The 21,010-nt window shown below is 35.5% G+C and overlaps 1 protein-coding gene across 1 annotated transcript; it reads left to right on the top strand.

Moving 5' to 3' along the window:
• Positions 1-3,283: 3,283 nt before the first annotated feature.
• On the top strand, positions 3,284-4,297 carry LOC107611612 (lysM domain receptor-like kinase 3). Its single transcript, XM_088497512.1, has 4 exons — positions 3,284-3,430; positions 3,606-3,781; positions 3,898-3,987; positions 4,160-4,297. Exons 2-4 carry the CDS (start codon positions 3,656-3,658, stop codon positions 4,295-4,297), a joined length of 354 nt encoding a protein of 117 aa, XP_088353638.1. The 5' UTR covers positions 3,284-3,430; positions 3,606-3,655.
• The last annotated feature ends 16,713 nt before the right edge of the window (positions 4,298-21,010 follow it).

Genomic DNA, 21,010 nt, shown 5'->3' with positions numbered 1-21,010 from the left:
ATTAATGCAATTACTTCTATTTTCTATTCAACACGCTTGTTTCTGTTCTAAGATATTCACTCGTACCTAACCGTGAAAAATGTGATGATCCGTGATACTCATCATCATTCTCAACCTATGAACGCGTGCCTGACAACCACTTACGTTCTATCTGTAATAGCTTGAGTGTATATCTCTTGGGCTCCTGGTTCAGGAGTTTGATTGCCTCTCCTGACAACAGAGCGTTCAAATCCATTAATCCAGAGTCTTTGTGGTAAAAGCTAGAATCAATTGGCAGCATCCCTGAGATCCGGAACGTCTAAACCTTGTCTGTGGTATTCTGAGTAGGATCCGGGAAGGGATGACTGTGACGAGCTTCAAACTCACAAGTATTGGACGTAGTGACAGACGCAAAAGGATCAATGGATCTTATTCCAACACAAGTGAGAACCGACAGATGATTAGCCATGTACATGGACCCTTTTCATTGAGAGGACGGATGGTAGCCATTGACAACGGTGATCCACCAACATACAGCTTGCCATGGAAGGATCCTTGCGTGTGTGAAGAAGAAGATGGGAGAAAAGCAGAGATCCAGAAGACGAAGCATCTCCAAAACCTCAATCTGTTCTCAATTACTGCATAACAAGTATTTATTTGATGCTCTTTTACTTTTTACTATTGAAATTAAGAATTATCATTGATATCCTGACTAAGAATTACAAGATAACCATAGCTTGCTTCAAGCCGGCAATCTCCGTTGGATCGATCCTTACTCACGTAAGGTATTACTTGGACGACCATGTGCACTTGCTGGTTAGTGGTACGAGTTATGAAAAGTGTGATTTACAATTCGTGCACCACCTTTAAATCGCTAATTTTAATTCACTTTAATTCTATTCGATGCCTTGATATATTTGTTAAGTGATTTCAGGATTAGAAGGCAAAGATTGGGTTGAAGGAATGAAGAAAAAGCATGCAAAAATTGAGAATTCGTGAAGAATTGAGGATTTGCTGAACTTAAGGCCACACGCATGCGTCAATCACGCGTACGTGTGAGAAGGAGATTTGCCAGCGACGCGCACGCATCACCCACGCACACGCGTGAAGAGGAATTTTGCCATTGACGCATACGCGTGACCCATGCGTACGCGTGACTAGCGACACGTGACTCCACTAAAGGCAATACGCTGGGGGCGATTTCTGAGCTCAAGGAGGCCCAAATCCAACTCATTTCTGATGCTTTTGAACCCAAGGATTGCAAGGGAATGGGGGGGGAGTAGTCATAGTATAGAGTTTTTATCATGTTTTAGGATAGAATTCTAGAGAAAGAGGCTCTCTGCTCTCTCTAGATTTTAGGATTCTTATTTCAATTCTTTTTAGATCTATATTTTAATCTTGTTTCATTTTAGTCTTCCTTTACTTTTATTTGTTCTAGCACCTTGGTTCATTTACTTCTCTTGTTAATTTCTTTATTTTGCCAATTTTAGTTCATGAACTCTCTTGTAGATTTTGATTCCATTTTAATGCAATTTCATGTTTCCATGTCTTTTATTGTTTATCTTAATTGCAATTGTTGAATTTTTGCTTATGTTAGTTATAGTTTTCATTAGTCCTTACATTTTGTGATATTTACTTTTATTGCACTCTAGGTGTTTGTTAAAATGTTTTCACTAGTTTTAGAGTAGTTTTCTATACTCTTGGCCTAGGCTAAGGGAATTGAGTGACCTTGAGTCATTAGGGTCTCATTGAATTGATGATTTGAGAATCCTTAGTGGTTAATTTGATGTCCATTGACACTAATCTACTATTAAGCTAATTAATAGCTAGGTTGGGACTTATGGTTAATGTTGGTCAAGCCTATTTGACGTACTTCAAGCGTTGAAGTAGACTTGATGGGTTGGTCCCTCATAATTGTCAATACATGGTTTGTAGACAAGGATGACGATCTAAATTCCCATGCCTTAGCCAAGAGTTCTTTGCATTTTCTTATTTAGTTAATTGTCATTTACTTTCTTGCCATTTACTTTTTTTTGTTAATTACCAAATCAAACCCCCCTTGTTCCTTCATAGCCAATAATTGAGCACTTCATTGCAATTCCTTGTGAGACGACCCGAGGTTTAAATACTTCAATTTATTTTTATTGGGGTTTGTACTTGTGAAAACCAAATTAAAATTTTGATTGAGTATTATTTGTTGGTTAGGAACTATACTATCAACGAAATTATGTGTGAAATTCCTAACCGACGGTAATATCTCTTTCACTCCGTGTCCTCGGAAGAAAAGGGATAGAAGAGAAAACAGGAAATCATAATTGTCATCTTTGATAGTTACCTTATGGGAATCCATATTAATTCTTGAAAAGAGTACTTACTTTAGGGTACCATTCTAAAGATTCCAAAATGCTGAAATGAAATAGTCAAGGATGTATCTGGTGCTTTCACTGATTTATGTCAAAATATTATTTTGGCGAATTTGTCATATGAACTCATTTGATCTTCTTTACAATTTGTGTATAGTAGAATGGCATATGAGAACAAGAATGGATTACATTTCCCAGTGCTTTTACATTGAATTAAAAATTAAAAATCTTTGAATAAGTAAACTTGATTTCACCTATTGGTGAGTACCTTGTAGAAGCTAAACTTGGTGATGATCAATTGATCGTGCTCACAAGAACTTTGATGCTTGTTTAAGAAAAAGAACCTTAGTTGTTGAGATTTGACTGCTACTTTAAAAAAAAGGACTTAATACTTCATTGACTGAAAGAAACCAAGTTTGCGGTTGAAAAGATTTGAAATCCTCATTCATGTATGTTAAAAGGGACTTACGAGCTGTAAGGCTTATAAGATGAGCTACTAGTTTAAACAAAAATAAAAGAATATAATTAAACTATTAATACTATGTTATGTTGCATAAATAAGTAACGTTTCTATCGTGTATACAAACGTTTTCATTATTTCAAGCAGGGACCAAATCTACATTATAGTTGTCATTAATTATATTTTATTCGAAATGATATAGTGTGTAACTGAATTATTAGTTCCCGAGGAAGGTGTGAATGTGATTGAGGGTAGCAACTAGCAACAATAAGAGAAGAATACTAGGTTTACTTTTGTGGCTTCATGTTTGGTTTCTATCCTTTTTTAACTCTCATTTTTCTTTTTTTTTCTTGCAGAACAGGTCTAGCTCTCTGAACTTCAAAGAAAGTTGGCTATATTGATGCCTATAACACAAGAAATCATTGCCACTGAGCTTAAATTATTAATTTTTTTTATTATTTTTATATATAAACAGGTCTAGCTAAAGGTGTTGCTGTTGGAATATCTATAGCTGGAACAAGTGGGGTTCTGCCATTATTAATTTGTGCTTGTGTTAGATATTTCCAGAAGGAAAAAGAAAAAATTAAATTTCCAACAGAAGATTTTATATCAAGTTCAACCCAAGATGGTAACTGTATTTTATTGAAATTCTAGGCTTCTTAATCTACTATTTGTTTCTTTCTAGTTGATTAAGTTATATTAACTATGACACAATGTTAAAATGTTCAATGAATTAATTATGTTGTGATCATGAATTCATAATAATAACACTTTTTGTTTCTTTCTTCCTTATCCTTGTAAAGCATCTAGTAGTGGTGAATATGCTGCTAGTGCTTCTGGCCTTCCAGCCATTATGGCGGCAAAATTGATGGAATTCTTTTATCAAGAACTAGCCAAGGCTACAAATAACTTCAGCTCTGATAACAAAATTGGTCAGGGTAGATTTGGAGCTGTCTATTTTGCAAAATTGAGATGCCAAGTAAGAACAAGCTAATTATATCTTTAATAATGTTATATAATCTTCTAGAATTAAAAGGAAAAATAAATTATCTTTAACTATTTAGTTCTTTATATGCATAAATTTATTCTATGCAGAAAGCAGCAATTAAGAATATGGATGTTCAAGCATCAACAGAGTTTCTTTCAGAGTTGATGGTCTTAAAACATGATCATCACTTGAATTTGGTAACTACTTTCTTCTACACCAAAAGGTCGAGTTTCTATAGCATTCAGTGAATCTCAACTTGACTCTGAACAATTAAGGTGCATTTGATTGGATATTGCATCGAGGGATCTCTTTTCTTGTGTATGAATACATTGAAAATGGAAACTTAGGCCAATATTTTGCATGGTACAGGTGACAATGTTGGTAACATTATTCCAGGGAGTGAACCTTTGGCATGGTCAACAAGGGTGCAAATTGCTCTGGATTCAGCAAGAGGACTTGAATATATACATGAACACACTGTTCCTGTTTATATCCACCGTGATGTGAAACCTGCTAACATATTAATATATAAAGACTTTTGTGAAAAGGTTAGTTCATTGTAATATTCTTGGCAATAATCATTATTTTGCAATTTTTGTTTTTTTTTTCTGATGAGACTAATATTAAAACTGTCTAATAAGGTTTTGGAAATTCACCAAGTTACAAATTTTGGGCTAACTAAACTTAGGGAAGTTGGAAGCTCTTTATCACTTCATACTCGTCTTGTGGGAACATTTAGATACATGCCTCCAGTGTAAGAACTTAGTTGTTAATTGTCTTAGAACATAACAGTAAATATTAAAAAATATAAAATCAGTCAATGAAAGTTGTGATTGATACAATTTATAGATTCTGAATGTCTAAGAACTTGGTTTGACATGAATGAATTTATAGATTCTTGGGTTGGGCATAATGTCAGATGTGAGTGTTATCTCTACTCTAGTGACATATTTTTTTCCATTCTTGATTCAAATTGATATCTTCCTTTGATTTTGGTCATCTCTACTTTGTATATTAATGATATTTTGTACCCAATTTAATGTTATCTCTACTTTAGCGGATCAGAATGCTTCAATCAGCTAAAGGTTTTTACGGCCGCAGCACCTATAGTAAGTTTTACTCTCATCATTATGGTCTTGTGTTATCAGAATGTGAACTTCATATTATGTTTCTATGCAGATTGAATTTTAACAAATTGCTAAATTTTGCAGATACTTCTGGCAATCAAATCAGAAGAAAACAAGCTACAAGAAGTCATGGTTGGATTAGCAGCAAATGTTTTCACATTCATGTCCTCTCAGGAATCAAGCTATGTATTTCAAGAAGCTAAAATCACTGAAGTTGAACTGGCAAGTATACTAGTACATATTCTCAAGAAGCACAAGTATCCGGCAACAAAGGTGCTGAGGATAAGGAGGTTTGCCATAAAGTTTGAGATTTGGATGATGAAAGACAAAGTAAAAAACATATATACCTTCAAGCATATGGGAATGGAGAAGGTGCTGGAAGGTGTATTAGAAACCACATCAGAGCTTGAAAGCTTCAATGTTTTCTCTAGTACTGTTGGATTTAACAGGCACAATCTAACAATTCACTCACTGGTTGAGACAGCCTTCAAGTTGCTGGAAAACAGGTGAAGTAATACATCACTTTTAAACCATATTGTAAAATCAGTAATCCATGTTATCCTTGAGTAAAAATTGTAAATTTGTAACAAAGCTAATAGGGCCTCAGCTAGGTCGGCCAAGTATACTGGCGGCTAAGCGACCTTCATGAAGATGAAGGTCAGCTTGGTATGTAAAGTGACTTTAATTTTGTTAATAACTTTAGTTATATTCTTCTGCATATCAATCCTAAGCATCATAATCATATTATTTCAATGTAACTTGTGTAGTCGAAGTCGTTGGATCGCTACGTAGACCAAATAATACAATGCAAGCAAAAGTTTCTAGATTCATGGAGATATAGAACAACATATAAGTTATCATGCTTGCATATCCACCATTTAAGTCTCCGACAATTATTCCAATAATAACATATCTGATTTGACCTATGGACGAATACGCAAGCATACGTTTCATGCTTGTTTGGGTAATAGCAATAAGATTCCCCAATATCATGCTAAGAATAGCTAGGATTTTCAGAAGGCGTAGACATTCAAGCACACACACACAGTGAATGAGAATAAAGAGACATTTGCTGATAAGCGGTCTCAGGACCATTATGTGAGTAAACATACATTTGATTTTCTTCTGCTATAAAATTATTAGAGATTAATTGTATATCTAATGGTGTACTAATCATAATAACTTGTGTTAATTACACAGGAATCCTACACGGAGAGACTAGAGGCTGCGACTCAGCAGTCTCAACAAGGTTGGAAAGACGTCATCGATGGCTTTGCAGCTGCAGCCGTCAATCCCGATACGGTTTTGGCATGAGAATGCCTTAGGCCGTACAAGAACTGCGTATATAGGATGAGGTTATTATTCGCCAGCAGCCTCGGCACATCCACGTTGAGGCCGTCATCAAGCTCCGCCTCCAGTCGAGCCATTGAGCCTGAGGAAGGTGTGAATTTGAGGCTGCATATACAGGAGCTCCAACATAGCCTTCAACAGTAGGCTCAAGAGCTTAATGATTATCGAGAGAGCTATCAGGAGATCTTCAACTGCATGACATCTATGGATGAACTCAAGCTAGAGTGGAGGGAGTCCCTAGAGTGGAGGGAGTCGTTGGAGGGAGTGCAACATATGGAGTCTCAGATGGAAGTGTACCAGGCCAAGTTGCGCACCATTAGCATCGACCTTGCTGGTGGCAGTGAACCTACTGGTGGCATACGGACATCACCGCCTTCTGCGCTGGCGACTCAGGGCCAATGAATCGACGACGAGGACGCTGATGACTACCTAAATCTGTAGTTATTAGTTTTTCGTGTTATTGTTTCATTGTACTTATTTGATGTACTTGACTTTTAATTTATTTGAACATTGTATTATTTATTTTAAATAAAAAGTTTTCATTATTCATGAATGGACTACTAATTGTCTGAAAAAAATTTAAATTTAAAATTAAAATTGACCATTTATTTTAAATTTAAAAAAATAAAAAATTGACATTACTGTCAAAATTACTGTAGGAATAATCCAACGGTAATAGTGCATGAAACAATATTTTTTGGCGACAACAATACCATCAAAAGAATCCACCGGTAACCAATTGATTTTTCGAGCCGATAATTCCTCGCAACATTACCGTCGGACGAAAAATTCCAACGATAAATATTTAACGATGAAGTTTATACCGTCTGATTGTTTTTTACGGTAAATTCGATGACAATTAAATTACCGTCAAATTTTATTCGTTTTTCCGACGGCTCAACGTTTCTCTTATTGTGTAAACCGATTTTCAGAACATTGCATTTATCATAAGAAAAAATAAAATGTTATATAATTATTTAATTTTGACTAGTTTTATCGCTTGAACTAAAAAAACCAACAATTAAACCAATAATTTAGTAATTTGATTCGTTAGATTGTCGGATATGACTAATTTAGCCGCTGACTAACTTAATATAATTTGACATGTACTTCTAATATGCAGTTGTTACGTTACAATAATATTGAAGTTTTCTGTTAGAATTTTATTATATTTATGGTCTAATTTTTTAATATATAAATTAGTCTGGTAGTATTGTAATTATTAAAAAAATTTATTAGTTAACTATATTAGTAGTTGATTTGTTCTCTGATAAAGAGAACACCACTGTTCACAAAAAGTATAATTTGGGTCACCAATTCTAGTAATCACAATAGACACTACGGTTCCATCCTAATTTGATAGCTCAATAATTAGAAGTCCCAAATTTGAATTAAGAATTATTGACAATGGCTGGCAGTACATAAATTATTAATTTCATGAATGACAATTTCAAAATCAATCACTATTCGATTATTTTGATCCATTGTTTTCAAAAGCAAAATGCATAGTACGAATTTTGAAATTAGAAATAATTTTTGTAAATTTATAGAATAAGAAAACCATCGAAATCGAAACTGAAATTGAAATTAGCACATCATTGAGAAGAGAGAATAATAACTAATACTCTCAAAAGGAATTTTTCGAATTTGTGTGGCAGTTATTCTTTATAATGTCGTGATTTTTTATAATTTTCATAAATTTTTTTATTTTTTAATTAAAAAATTTAAAAAAAAAAAAGAGAAAGGGAAGACGTGGAAGAGAAGAACTAAAGAATTAGTTCAATGAATGTTTGTTTGTTATATAATATTAAATGCTTGGTTCAACTTGTAAACCCCGTTAAATTGGTAAATAATTAGTCAATAAATTACTATTTAATAAAGAAAATTAGAAATGTGAATATTATTTTAAATTTGGATAGAGCTCATCGAAATGAGAATTTTGACACTAATTTCGAAGAAATCGGTCCAAGATTGGACCAAACGGGCCAAACTAGTTAAACTGGGCCCAAACCGGGCCCGTGGGTCCAAACCGGACCAACTTTTAAATGAATTAAAGCCCCTTCTCTTCCCCATTTTGGCTGAAGCAACGTTGAAGGCAATAACAAGGGAGAAGAGAAAGAAAAATTCCCCGAACCCTTACGGTGATTTCAAAACGTCATAACTCTTCCGTCCGAGCTCCGATCGTTGCACCGTTTACGGGCACACGACTACCGCGTCGAGCTCTATGTTTCTACCAGATCAATTTTATTGGTAAATTACTTATTCACCCTCAGCTTCTTCTTCCTTAATTTCCAAGAAATTAAGTGAAGGTATTGAATTTCTTTGCTCTTTGATGTTTTAGGATCCAATTAGCTTGAGAATAATATTTACTCTTGCTTATGTGAAGCTTGGGTAAGGTGAAAATACCATAATTCCATTTTAATTTTACCGAATTTATGTTTTGAGTATTAAATTGGGTATATACGTGTTATGAATGTGTATTAGGTTGTGAATAAATAATTGGAGCTTGAAATTGTGGATATTGGAACCTGGAGGAAGCTAAATACTAGTGTTTTGTTGAGGTTTTTGGGGATGTGCTTGTATTAATAGGCTACCTTGATCGCTACGACGAAAACGGGCAAGGTATGGTTTAGGTTTCGTACATTTAATATGTAATATTCTGTGAAAACTTAAGCTAGATGATCATAAGATAAGTTGGAATGCAGGTGTATATTTAATGTTTAGTAAATCGATGATGAACATGTTTGGTTTGGTTTGGTGTTTTGATTATGTGATGGAGATTGTTACTATATGGATGTTAGAAAAAAACATGGTTGAATTATTGATCATATGATTACAGGTATATTGAAGGAAAGCAAGATGCAGTTGTTGAAATATGAAATTGTGTAATAATATTGAATGGTGGTTGATGGAATGATGTAGAGTTTTATTGAGTTTTGTTGGTTTATTGTTTTGGTAATGAAAGGAATGGAAATCTTGAATGAAAATAAGGGTTGGAAGAATTTGCAAAAGTTGGTTTTTGGCCGAACTTCGGCGAGGCATAACTTGCCTTCCGGACCCTTAATTTGCTTCTAATTTGTTTTAAAATGAAAATTGGGTTCGTGAAGTTTATGACATTCGAAGAACGGATGAAAAATATTTTAAATCGAAGAAGTTATGGGTGTTGGAAGATTTGAACTCAAAACTAATTTCCTTCTTTCCAATTCTGCAGCTTGCTACAGAATCTGGGCTTTTTGAAAGAATGTACATCCACGCGTACGCATGGCATGGGATTTTGGCAATGTGTACGCAACTGGTTCTATACGTACGCATAAGGAGTTAGCAAGCATGTCCACGTGTATGCATGGCCCATGCGCACGCGTGACATGAAGTTTTTACTTACGCATACGCATGACAAAGGGACGTGCGTGCGAGCTGCATCTTTACACTCCGACGCGTATGTGTGAGCCACGCGTACACGTGGCCCCTCTTCCAGCAAACATGATTTTCTGGATTTTAAATTCTGTTTCAAACTTCTAAACCTCTATTTTCATTCCTTGATTTGGTGTGAACAGAAACCAAATGACATCTTGTGGGCGCGGTCGTAGGTGTAATCGAGGTCAGGGACGGAGAGGTAATGAGGTAACTATACCGGTAGGTAGTCTGATGGATTTTGTGACCGTAATGATGAGTGCTGTCGCTGCCATCGGTGCTGTTGTCACTGCGACCAGCCAAGTGATGGATAGGATGGAACCACAAGCTAGGACTGGCAACGATGATAGTAACACATATGAATGTGGAAATAATGTTTCGAGTACAGGGGTACCAATGGGTTATCCGGAGCAAGTTAACACGGGTTAAGCAACAGGAGAAAGCTCAAGAAGGAATGAGGTAGCAAGGAGTAATCACCAGGAATCCTTTATAAAGAAAAAGGGAAAGATTACACCTCGGAGCCAAAGCTTCAAAAGGGGTTGTTATGTCACTTCACATTCCTAGCGCCGGAACAATGATCAGAGGAACGGCAACCGTCAGAGACAGGATTCAGAAGAGCAGACTAGTACTCAACCGAAAGATTTGAATTACCCGAGATGCACAAAGTATCATCCAAACAGACCATGCAGGATTGGGCTAGGTGTATGTTACAAGTGTGGGAAGCCAGGGCACATAGCTCGAGATTGTCCACACAGGAAACGCCCGGGTGCAGCCGAATCTGATCCTCCAACCCTAGGTAACCACGAACTAGCAGTTGAATTTCTAAATTTCTTGCATACCATTGATATGTAATATTCATTCGTGACACATGACAAGCTTCAATAATCATGAGGTCTAAGTCGATGAGTAGTCAAAGACTATTAGTTGTTGAGACGGAGCGATATTTAGTTAACTTAGAGGAGCGGTTAAGCTTTTGAAGGTTAAGAATCAAAGTGTCGTAGCGGAAGCAAGTTGGATTATATCTACAGAATCAAGAGTGTTGAGGGCAACACAGAGTTATTATTTGGAATCCAGTGACGGTGAAACTTTGAGGAAGAAGAATAGAGCGAATTCGACCTTAAGTTGTTAATTGTTAAGAGGCCAGTAAAGATGAAACCGAATTCCTACTACGAGAAAGTTTTCGAGACAGTTCTCGAAGGTATACCAGAATTTCCATCTTAGGAAGAAAGTGAGCTTTCGATAGACTTAGTGCTGAAAGCCGGGTTTACTTCGATTGCACCATGATAAAAAAAAATGGGAGGTAGTTAAAGGAAATAGCAGAAAAGAGAGCTAGTCAACCAGGAGTTTTCCTGTGGGAGGTACTGGTTATGTTAAGTGAAAAGGAAGGACAACAATGGGAAATGCCACACGAGAGTGATGGTGCGCCAACTAACCTTCACGACTTAATCTAATATTTCTTTTACAGCTTACCTTGAAAACTTTATCTTAAATTCCTTCTTGGAAGGCCGAATTCATCGTTCTTCTAATCCTATTCCTTACTTACATGAAGCTTATCTCTTCTGGAATAATCCTAAACTTATCTTGATATAATCACGTAATCTTTGAATCTTGAAAACTTGTGGTGAATAGAATTGCTTTCATTCGCAGACCGTATCCTTCTGAGATTTCTTTGACTCTATACGCTCTGTTCTTTCTACCAAAGGTCCTTAATTTGAACTCTTTTCTTGGGATGCACTTAGGTTCTTCTTCTTGTGCATTCCATTATTTTGGTACAATTCTGTTTGACCGTATACAAGATTTTCTTTGTGATCTCTCATGAACACCGCTAGTATTGTCCATTCGTCTTTCGAGTTTAATGTCTTTCTGAAAACCAACTTGAGCCTATACTAGTATCGCGTATGAATCCTAGCTATAACCAGCAAGACGTTGATTCCTTAGAGCAAGACTTTTGGACACAGAAGGTGAAACATGTAAGTGTGCACCATCAAAAGAAATTTTGAAGCTTTAAATTCTTGCTGACCGTAATGCTTATGAGTAAGTTAACGCGCTACAATGCACCATCTGTGTGAATGTCTGAATGCGAATAAAGCTTTTGAATCTTGAAGAGAAAGATTAATCTTAGTGTCAGTATTTGTGATGCCCAAACCAAATAAACTACTCAAATTGTTGCGATGCATTATCAAATGGGTTTAGGTTCTTAAAATGTGGCAAAGACAAGATACAGGAAGCATAAGAAGACGATAGAGAGCGACTGAGGATGTCAAAATCTAGTAAACAAAAGGGAAAATCAAGAAAAGATCAAGGAAAACAAAGAATGAGATAGGGAGGAATGAAGAAATGGATTCGAAAATACAAGAAGAGATTAGTATGTCTAATGCAGAAAGTGGGAATGCAAACCATTGTCTGAAGCCATCAAGAACGGATTTTAACTCGACTGAGGATTGTTAAAATGTATCACAATTTTGATAAGATAGGGTTGAGGGACCCAAAACGATGGGTAATGTGGTGACGCATGTGACTGAACATCTGACACGTTCGAAGATAAGGAACAAGTATCAAGAGCCGTCCGAGATGTGGTAACCATAGAAGGATTCACAATGAAAGTACAGAGGGATTGCTACTAATTATAAACGGAGTTATCGAGGACTAGGATAGGAAGTAATGTTGTTAGGTGATCATGGGTCAGTCAACCCAAATCCATTCCGCCCACCGAAGCAAACTGTTTATCGAAGATATTAAATGAGAATATACATCAGAAAGTAGGTAAAACTTTACGATGCACTGAAAGCCTCTACACTGATTTGAAACTGGAGCATCAAACATTTTTAGCTCCTGAATCTAATAGCCAAGACGACATAGAAAAGGTTATGCAAATTTGAGTTAAGATCCTCATTATAAAATCCGATAAGAAGGTCTTGCGAATCTAAGAAGAAGACTTCTCAAGTTTGAAGGAAGAAGATATGTATTTCTGAAGATTACTTCAACGAACTCGAATCAGACGAGCAATCAAAAACTAAGAAGTTAAACCCCAATAACTTGGTTCATTTCAATTCTTGGAGGGGGATTGATGGTCAATGACATGCCAAATCATTTTCAGTCGTACCTTTCGAATCTATTCGACGTACTCCACATATCCGTAACTTCTGAAACACGCTTTTAAAACAAATTCATGTTTTACAACCTAAGTTAATTTAAATGAAAGGAGATGGATGTTTCGAGTGATGAGGTAAGCTTCAAGAAAATCTGAGTATGCGAATGGACTACCCACGCCTCATTTCAGATAACCGAATTTGAATTTTGAGGGTAAAATTCTTTGTTAGGTAGGTAGGATGTAAACCCCGTTAAATTAGTAAATAATTAGTCAATAAATTAGTCTTTATTAAAGAAAATTATAAATGCGAATATTATATTAAATTAGGATAGAGCTCATTGAAACGAGAATTTTGACATTAATTTCGAAGAAATCGGTTCAAAATTGGACCGAACGGACCAAACCGGTTGAATCGGGTCAGAACCGGGCCCGTGGGCCCGAACGGACCAACCTTTAAATGAACCAAAGCCCCTTCTGTTCCCCATTTTGGCTGAAGCAGCGTTGAAGGCAATAACAGGGGAGAAGAGAAAGAAAAATTCCCCGAACCCTTACAGTGATTTCAAAACGCCGTAACTCCTCCGTCCGAGCTCCGATCGTCGCACCGTTTGTGATCACGCGACCACCGCATTGAGCTCTATGTTTCTACTGGAACAATTTTATTGGTAATTTACTTATTCACCCTCAGCTTCTTCTTCCTCAATTTTTGAGAAATTAAGTGGAGGTATTGAATTTCTTTGCTCTTTGATGTTTTAGGATCCAATTAGCTTGAGGAAAACGTTTACTCTTGCTTATGTGAGGCTTGGGTAAGGTGAGGATACCATAATTCCATTTTAATTTTACCGAATTTATGTTTTTAGTATTAAATTGGGTATATACGTGTTATGAATGTGTATTAGGTTGTGAATAAATAATTGGAGCTTGAAATTATGGATATTGAAACTTGGAGGAAGCTAAATACTAGTGTTTTGTTGAGGTTTTTAGGGCTGTGCTTGTATTAATAGGCTGCCTTGATCGCTACGAGGAAAACGACCAAGGTATGGTTTAGATTTCGTGCATTTAATATGTAATGTTCTGTGAAAACTTAGGCTAGATGACTATAGGATGAGCTGGAATGCAGGTGTATATTTAATATTTAGTAACTCGATGATGAACATGTTTGGTTTGGTCTAGTGTTTTGATTATGTGATGGAGATTGTTACTATATGGATGTTAGAAGGAAACATGGTTGAATTATTGATCATATGATTACAGGTATATTGAAGGAAAGCAAGATGGAGTTGTTGAAATATCAAATTGTGTAATAATATTGAATGGTGGTTGATGGAATGATGTAGAGTTTTATTGAGTTTTGTTGGTTTATTGGTTTGGTAATGAAAGGAATGGAAATCTTGAATGAAAATAAGGTTTGGAAGAATTTGCAAAAGTTGGTTTTTCGCCGAACTTCGGCAAGGCATAACTTGCCTTCCGGACCCTCAATTTGCTTCTAATTTGTTTTAAAATGAAAATTGGGTTCGTGAAGTTTATGATATTCGAAGAACGGATGAAAAATATTTTAAATCGAAGAAGTTATGGGTGTTGGAAGATTTGAACTCAAAACTGATTTCCTTCTTTCCAATTCTGCAGCTTGCTACCGAATCTGGTTTTTTTGAAAGAATGTACATCCACGCATACCCGTGGCATGGGATTTTGGCGATGCATACGCGACTGGTCCTATGCGTACACATAAGGAGTTAGCAAGCATGTCCACGCGTACGCATGACCCACGCGCAAGCGTGACATGAAGTTTTTACCTACGCGTACGCATGACAATGGGACGCGCGCCCGAGCTGCATCTTTACACTTCCACGTGTACACGTGGCCCCTCTTCCAGCAAACATGATTTTCTGGAATTTAAATTCTATTTCAAACTTCTAAACCTCTATTTTCATTCCTTTAGTTATAAATAGTAATATTAAACCTGATAATTAGATGAAGCTAGGAAATGGGGATAACTTGGAGGTGAAGTAAAGCTGAGAAAGTGATGAATTGAATATGCAATGTCATGAATGATTATGTATAATACTTGACTTGATTAATTAAATGATCTGAGATACGAGATTCCCTGGATTAAGTACCGTGGCTTGCCACCATGTGTATCAGGATGAAAACTCGATACTCTGTTGACCCTGTGACGTAAAGGTGACCGAGCACTTATAAATTTTCGGGAATGCTAACCCCCATTGAGCAATATTGATTATTTGAGAAAAAGCTATGCATAGACTCTTAGGGATGCATGTCGGGGGACAATCCAAAGGTTTAGCAAACCGGACTTGTCGGGTTGGCTTGATAACTGATAAATGAGACTCATCGGCCATAGGGCAGGCACGCATCATGTGCATATTACTTGAATTACTTGTTTTTGCATTAACTGGGTGTGCCTAATTGCATTTACTATGTTAAATATATATTTGCTACCTGCAGTACTTGTAACCTTCTTGTGTTTGCCTTTATCTGTTTATTTATCTGTGATATTTTGTCGGAGATGAAGGTACGGAGGAAAGGCGGTAAAACTAGATTCAAGATTAAGTTATTTTAGGGTTAGATACTCTTAGAAAACCACCTTTTATGGTTTCTGTTTAGTACTTTTAAGCTTAATAATCTAAGTGTCGGCGTTCTAGGATTGCCTCTGGCATTCCCAGGGCCTTATATCTTATATGTGTGGCACTTTTACCATACTGAGAACCTCTGGTTCTCACCCCATACTGTGTTGTTGTTTTCAGATGCAGGTCGAGAGGCTACTCGATAGGCGTCTGGATTCCTGAAGCGGAGTAGTTCTTGGGTTCTTTTAGATTATCAGTTTATGTATATGTGTACTTAGCTACTTAGCTTTTTCTCCAAGAAACTTGATTATTTTTTCCCTCATAGAGGTTACAGGAGAGTTAGGGTTTTATTTCTGTATTTTGGGTATTTTGAGATACTTGTATATGTATGTATATATCCTCTGGCCAGCCTTGGCTTCGCAGGCTGAGTCAGGAGCTAGTTACACTGTCTTCTTGGCTCTCTATTCACTCTTTCGCTTATTCATGTCTATGACCTTTAGGTTTCTTAGCACGCAAGTTATTCCATTTCCTGAGTGTTGTTCTTTAAATTTTTTTATTTTGCGTTACCCGTTTTTCAAGGCTCCTAGTATAATATATTTCTCCACTATTATACATATGTATTTTCTGATTAGAGGTCCGTAACACCACACTACTTCTGTTCTACGACTTAAGCGTAAATTTCTGTGTAGTAGGGTGTTACAGAAATGCTGTCTTTTATCACGATAAGTTGTTGGACTTGTTAAGTTATTGGACTTCAGAATTTAGATTTGTTATAAAAATTCAAAATTTGTTACGAGTGAGATTTAAAATTGGATCCTCTAAATATTCTTAAAATAATTATCCACTGGACCATTTTTTATATTAATAATATATATGTCACTAGATTTATTTATTTGATGATGATGATGGTTATATTTGCATGTAATATCAATTCTTCTGATGCATATCATAATGTGATTAATACATGATTTATTGAGTAGTAGTCACAGCATGCTTGATAATAATTATATTTAAAAAAATTATATAAAATTTAGTATGATATATTTGTAATTGTTGTGAATAATATAGTAAACTTGTCCATAGAAAATTATTATATTATTCACATATAATTAGGTTAAAATAAAAAATATTTTATTTTTTAATTAGTTCACAAGTATTAAGAAGTAGTATTTTATTTTTTAGTTTCAACACTTTAGTTAATATAGTGAATATTATGCGTGTTAAAGTCTTTACCCACATGTAGATTTTAATGATATTATGATTTATATTTATTTTGATACGACTTGCATTGGCATGTATTATCATATATTATGGATATTATTGTACTTATTTAAAGTTGAGTAATGTTATAATGATTTATTATTTGCAGTAGTAATGATATCTGAAACTATATCTAAAGTTCATTTGTTAGTCGTGACAACTATAAAAATTAGAAAGATAATGTCCCCTTTCACTTACGGTATGCAGATATTGACTATGCTCTTTGTAGCGAAGAGCCTCTGACACCTACTGATGTTAATACTCGAACCAAGGTAGCATTATACGAATGGTGGAAGAAATCTAATCGCTTAAGTACGATGTTCATTAAGTCTTGTATCTCAACTAGTATCCGTTGTTCAATTCCTGGTTGTGAAAATGACAAGGATTACTGATGAGCGGATATTTTATACGCTTTTTGGGGTTAATTTCATGAAGTTTTTAGTATGTTTTAGTTAGTTTTTAGTATATTTTTATTAGTTTCTAGGCAAAATTCATATTTCTGGATTTTACTATGAGTTTGTGTATTTTTCTGTAATTTCAGGTATTTTCTGGCTGAAATTGAGGGAGCTGAGCAAAAATCTGATTCAGGCTGAAAAAGGACTGCTGATGCTGTTGGATTCTGACCTCCCTGCACTTGGAATGGATTTTTTGGAGCTATAGGAGTCCAATTGGCACACTCTCAATTGCGTTGGAAAGTAGACATCCAGGACTTTCCAGAAATATATAATAGTCCATACTTTGTTCAATGATAGATGACGTAAACTGGCGTTCAACGCTAGTTCCATGTTGCATTCTGGCGTTAAACGCCAGAAACAAGTTACAAGTTGGAGTTAAACGCCAGAAACAGGTTACAACCTGGCGTTTAACTCTAGAAACAGCCTAGACATGTGTAAAGCTCAAGTCTCAGCCCCAGCACACACCAAGTGGGCCCCAGAAGTGGATTTCTGCACTATCTATCATAGTTTACTTATTTTCTATAAACCTAGATTACTAGTTTAGTATTTAAACAACTTTTAGAGAGTTATTTTGTACCTCATGAAATTTTTAGATTAGAACTTTGTACTCTTTGATGGCATGAGTCTCTAAACTCCATTGTTGGGGGTGAGGAGCTCTGCTGTGTCTCGATGAATTAATGCAATTATTTCTGTTTTCTATTCAAACACGCCTGTTTCTATCTAAGATGTTCATTCGCACTTCAATATGATGGATGTGATGATCCATGACATTCATCACCATTCTCAACCTATGAACGCGTGACTGACAACCACTTCCATTCTACCTTCGATTGCATGAGTATCTCTTGGATTCATTAATCAGAATCTTCGTGGTATAAGCTAGAATACATTGGCAGCATTCTTGAGAATCCGAAAAGTCTAAAACTTGTCTGTGGTATTCCGAGTAGGATTCAGGGATTGAATGACTGTGACGAGCTTCAAACTCACAAGGGTTGGGCGTAGTGACAGACGCAAAAGGATCAATGGATCCTATTCCAGCATGAGTGAGAACCGACAAATGATTAGCCGTGCGGTGACAGCGCACCTGGACCATTTTCACTGAGAGGACAGATGGTAGCCATTGACAACGATGATCCACCAACACACATCTTGCCATAGGAGGAACCTTGCGTGCGTGAAGAAGAAGACAGGGGGAAAACAGAGATTCAGAAGACAAAGCATCTCCAAAACTTCAACATATTCTCCATTACTTCATAACAAGTATTTAATTCATGCTCTTTTATTTTTCGCAATCCAAACTGATAATTATAATTGATATCCTGACTAAGAATTACAAGATAACCATAGATTGCTTCAAGCCAACAATTTTCGTGGGATTCGACCCTTACTCACGTAAGGTATTACTTGGACGACCCAGTGCACTTGCTGGTTAGTGGTACGAGTTGTGAAAAGTGTGATTTACAATTCGTGCACCAAGTTTTTGGCGCTGTTGCTGGGGATTGTTCGAGTTTGGACAACTGACGGTTTATTTTGTTGCTTAGATTAGGAAAATTTTTCTTTTTGGTTTAGAGTCTTCTATTATTGTTTTTGGTTGAATTTTTTTTTAATTCTTTATTTTCTCTTTTTAAATTTTTCGAAAATTTTATAAACTGATAATTGAGTTTTTCTGTTTAAGTTTAGTTTCATAATTTTAAGTTTGGTGTCAATTGCATGTTTTTTATTTCTTTTAAATTTTCGAATTTGTGTTCATTGTTCTTTCTTAATCTTCAAGTTGTTCTTGTTTATTTCCCTTGTTTGATCTTTAGTTTTCCTTGTTTTGTGATTTTTGTTGTTTTTATTGTGCATTTTCGAATTATTAGTATCCAAAAATCTTTTTTAAAGTATTTTATATATTAAATACCTTTATTAAAACACTTTCAATTTATAGTTCAATTGGCTAGAGCGTTGTGCTTATGTTCTTGGTGATTGGGTATCTTCCTTTTAAAACTTTTTCAAAAATAATTTTTCTTTGATTAAATCTTGTGTCAAGTTTTAAGTTTGGTGTTTTCTTGTTAGTTCTTATTTAATTTTCGAAAATTTATTTTTGGTTTTCTAAAAATTTTAAGTTTGGTGTTCTTTTTTTTTTATGTTCTTGAGTCCTTTGAGTTTTTGACTTTTTGTTCTTCGTGTTCTTGGGAATCTTCAAGGCATAGTAGCTAGAATCTCGATTTAACTTTTAAAATCTTCTGATATTACGATTTTAAATGAGTTTATCGATTTTACAAAATTTGTACTAAGTCTGACGATTTTACGATTTAAACCTTGTTAAGATTTTACGTTTTACGTTTTTTATTTATTTTTTCGATTTCAAGTAAAATCTCGATTTTCTCTACCTTGCTTCAAGGTGTTCTTGAGTCTTTCTTGTGTTTTGATTTTAAAATTTTTAAGTTTGGTGTTCCTTGGTGTTTTTCCTCCAAATTTTCGAAAATAAGGAGCATTAAATCTAAAAATTTTAAGTCTTGTGTCATTTTATTGTTTTTCTCTTTCCTCATTAAATTCAAAAATATCTTTTCTCTTTATTTAAATTGAATTTTCGAAAATTACTTTTAAATATTCAGATTTTTATTTTAAAATCAAATCCTTTCAAAATTCAAAATCTTTTTCAAAAAAATCATATCCAAAGTTTTTCCAATCTTCTCAATTAAGCAATTACTTTCATTTTCAAATTTATTTTTCTCTTGGTTTTCGAAATTTACATTCTATTTTCTAATTATTTTATTTCATCTCATTATTTTTTTTATCTTAATAATTTGGTTTATTCTACTTAAATAAAATAAAAAAATTTAAAAATATATTTTCTTTGCAATTCATATCAATTTCATTTTATCCATCATGGATCTAAGTGGAAATGAACAGTCCAGAAGGACTCTGGGGTCATATGGTAATCCTACTACTGCTGCATATGGGAGTAGTATCTGTATACCCTCCATCAAAGCAAGCAGTTTTGAGCTAAATCCTCAACTCATTGTCATAGTGCAGCAAAACTGCCAGTATTTCGGTCTTCCACAGGAAGAACCTACTGAGTTTCTGGCACAATTCTTGCAAATTGCTGACACAGTACGTGACAAGGAGGTAGATCAGGATGTATACAGGCTGTTACTATTTCCATTTGCTGTAAAAGATCAAGCTAAAAGGTGGTTAAATAACCAACCCACAGCAAGCATAAGGACATGGAAACAGTTATCAGACAAATTCCTGAATCAATATTTTCCTCCAAAAAGGATGACACAGCTAAGGCTGGACATCCAAGGCTTTAAACAAGAAGATGATGAATCCCTTTATAATGCCTGGGAAAGGTACAGAGGGATGCTAAGGAAATGCCCCTCTGAAATGTTTTCAGAATGGGTGCAATTAGACATCTTCTACTATGGGCTTACAGAAGGAGCTCAGATGTCCCTAGACCATTCAGCTGGTGGATCCATACACATGAGGAAAACTATTGAAGAGGCTCAAGAGCTTATTGATATAGTTGCTAGAAACCAGCATCTGTACGTAAGTAATGGGTATTCCATAAAAGAAGAAGCCAAGGCAGTGTCTACTGAACTTGGTCCTCCAGAACAGGTTGCTGAACTCAATCAACAATTGTGCTTTTTAACAAAACAGCTAGCAGAATTCAAGAAGATGCTACAAGACACTAAAAATGCTAATAAAAATATGGAGGCACAATTGAATCAGACAAAACAGCAGTTATCAAAGAAGATAACAGAAGAGTGCCAGGCAGTTCAATTAAGAAGTGGGAAAACATTAAATACCTCACTTTAGGGCAGCAGAAAGCCAAGGAAAGAACAACTGACAGAGGATGAGCAAAATATTATCCAAAATCCCTCTGAGGACAGTAAGAGCCTAGAGAGGAACAATTCTGGCGTTCAAACACCAGAAACAGGCAAGGAGCTGGCGTCAAATGCCCA

Source organism: Arachis ipaensis, chromosome B8 (assembly GCF_059453495.1).
Source record: "Arachis ipaensis isolate K30076 ecotype BB chromosome B8, ASM5945349v1, whole genome shotgun sequence".
Taxonomy (NCBI): Eukaryota; Viridiplantae; Streptophyta; class Magnoliopsida; order Fabales; family Fabaceae; genus Arachis; species Arachis ipaensis.
This window is presented reverse-complemented; position numbering and strand designations above follow the sequence as displayed.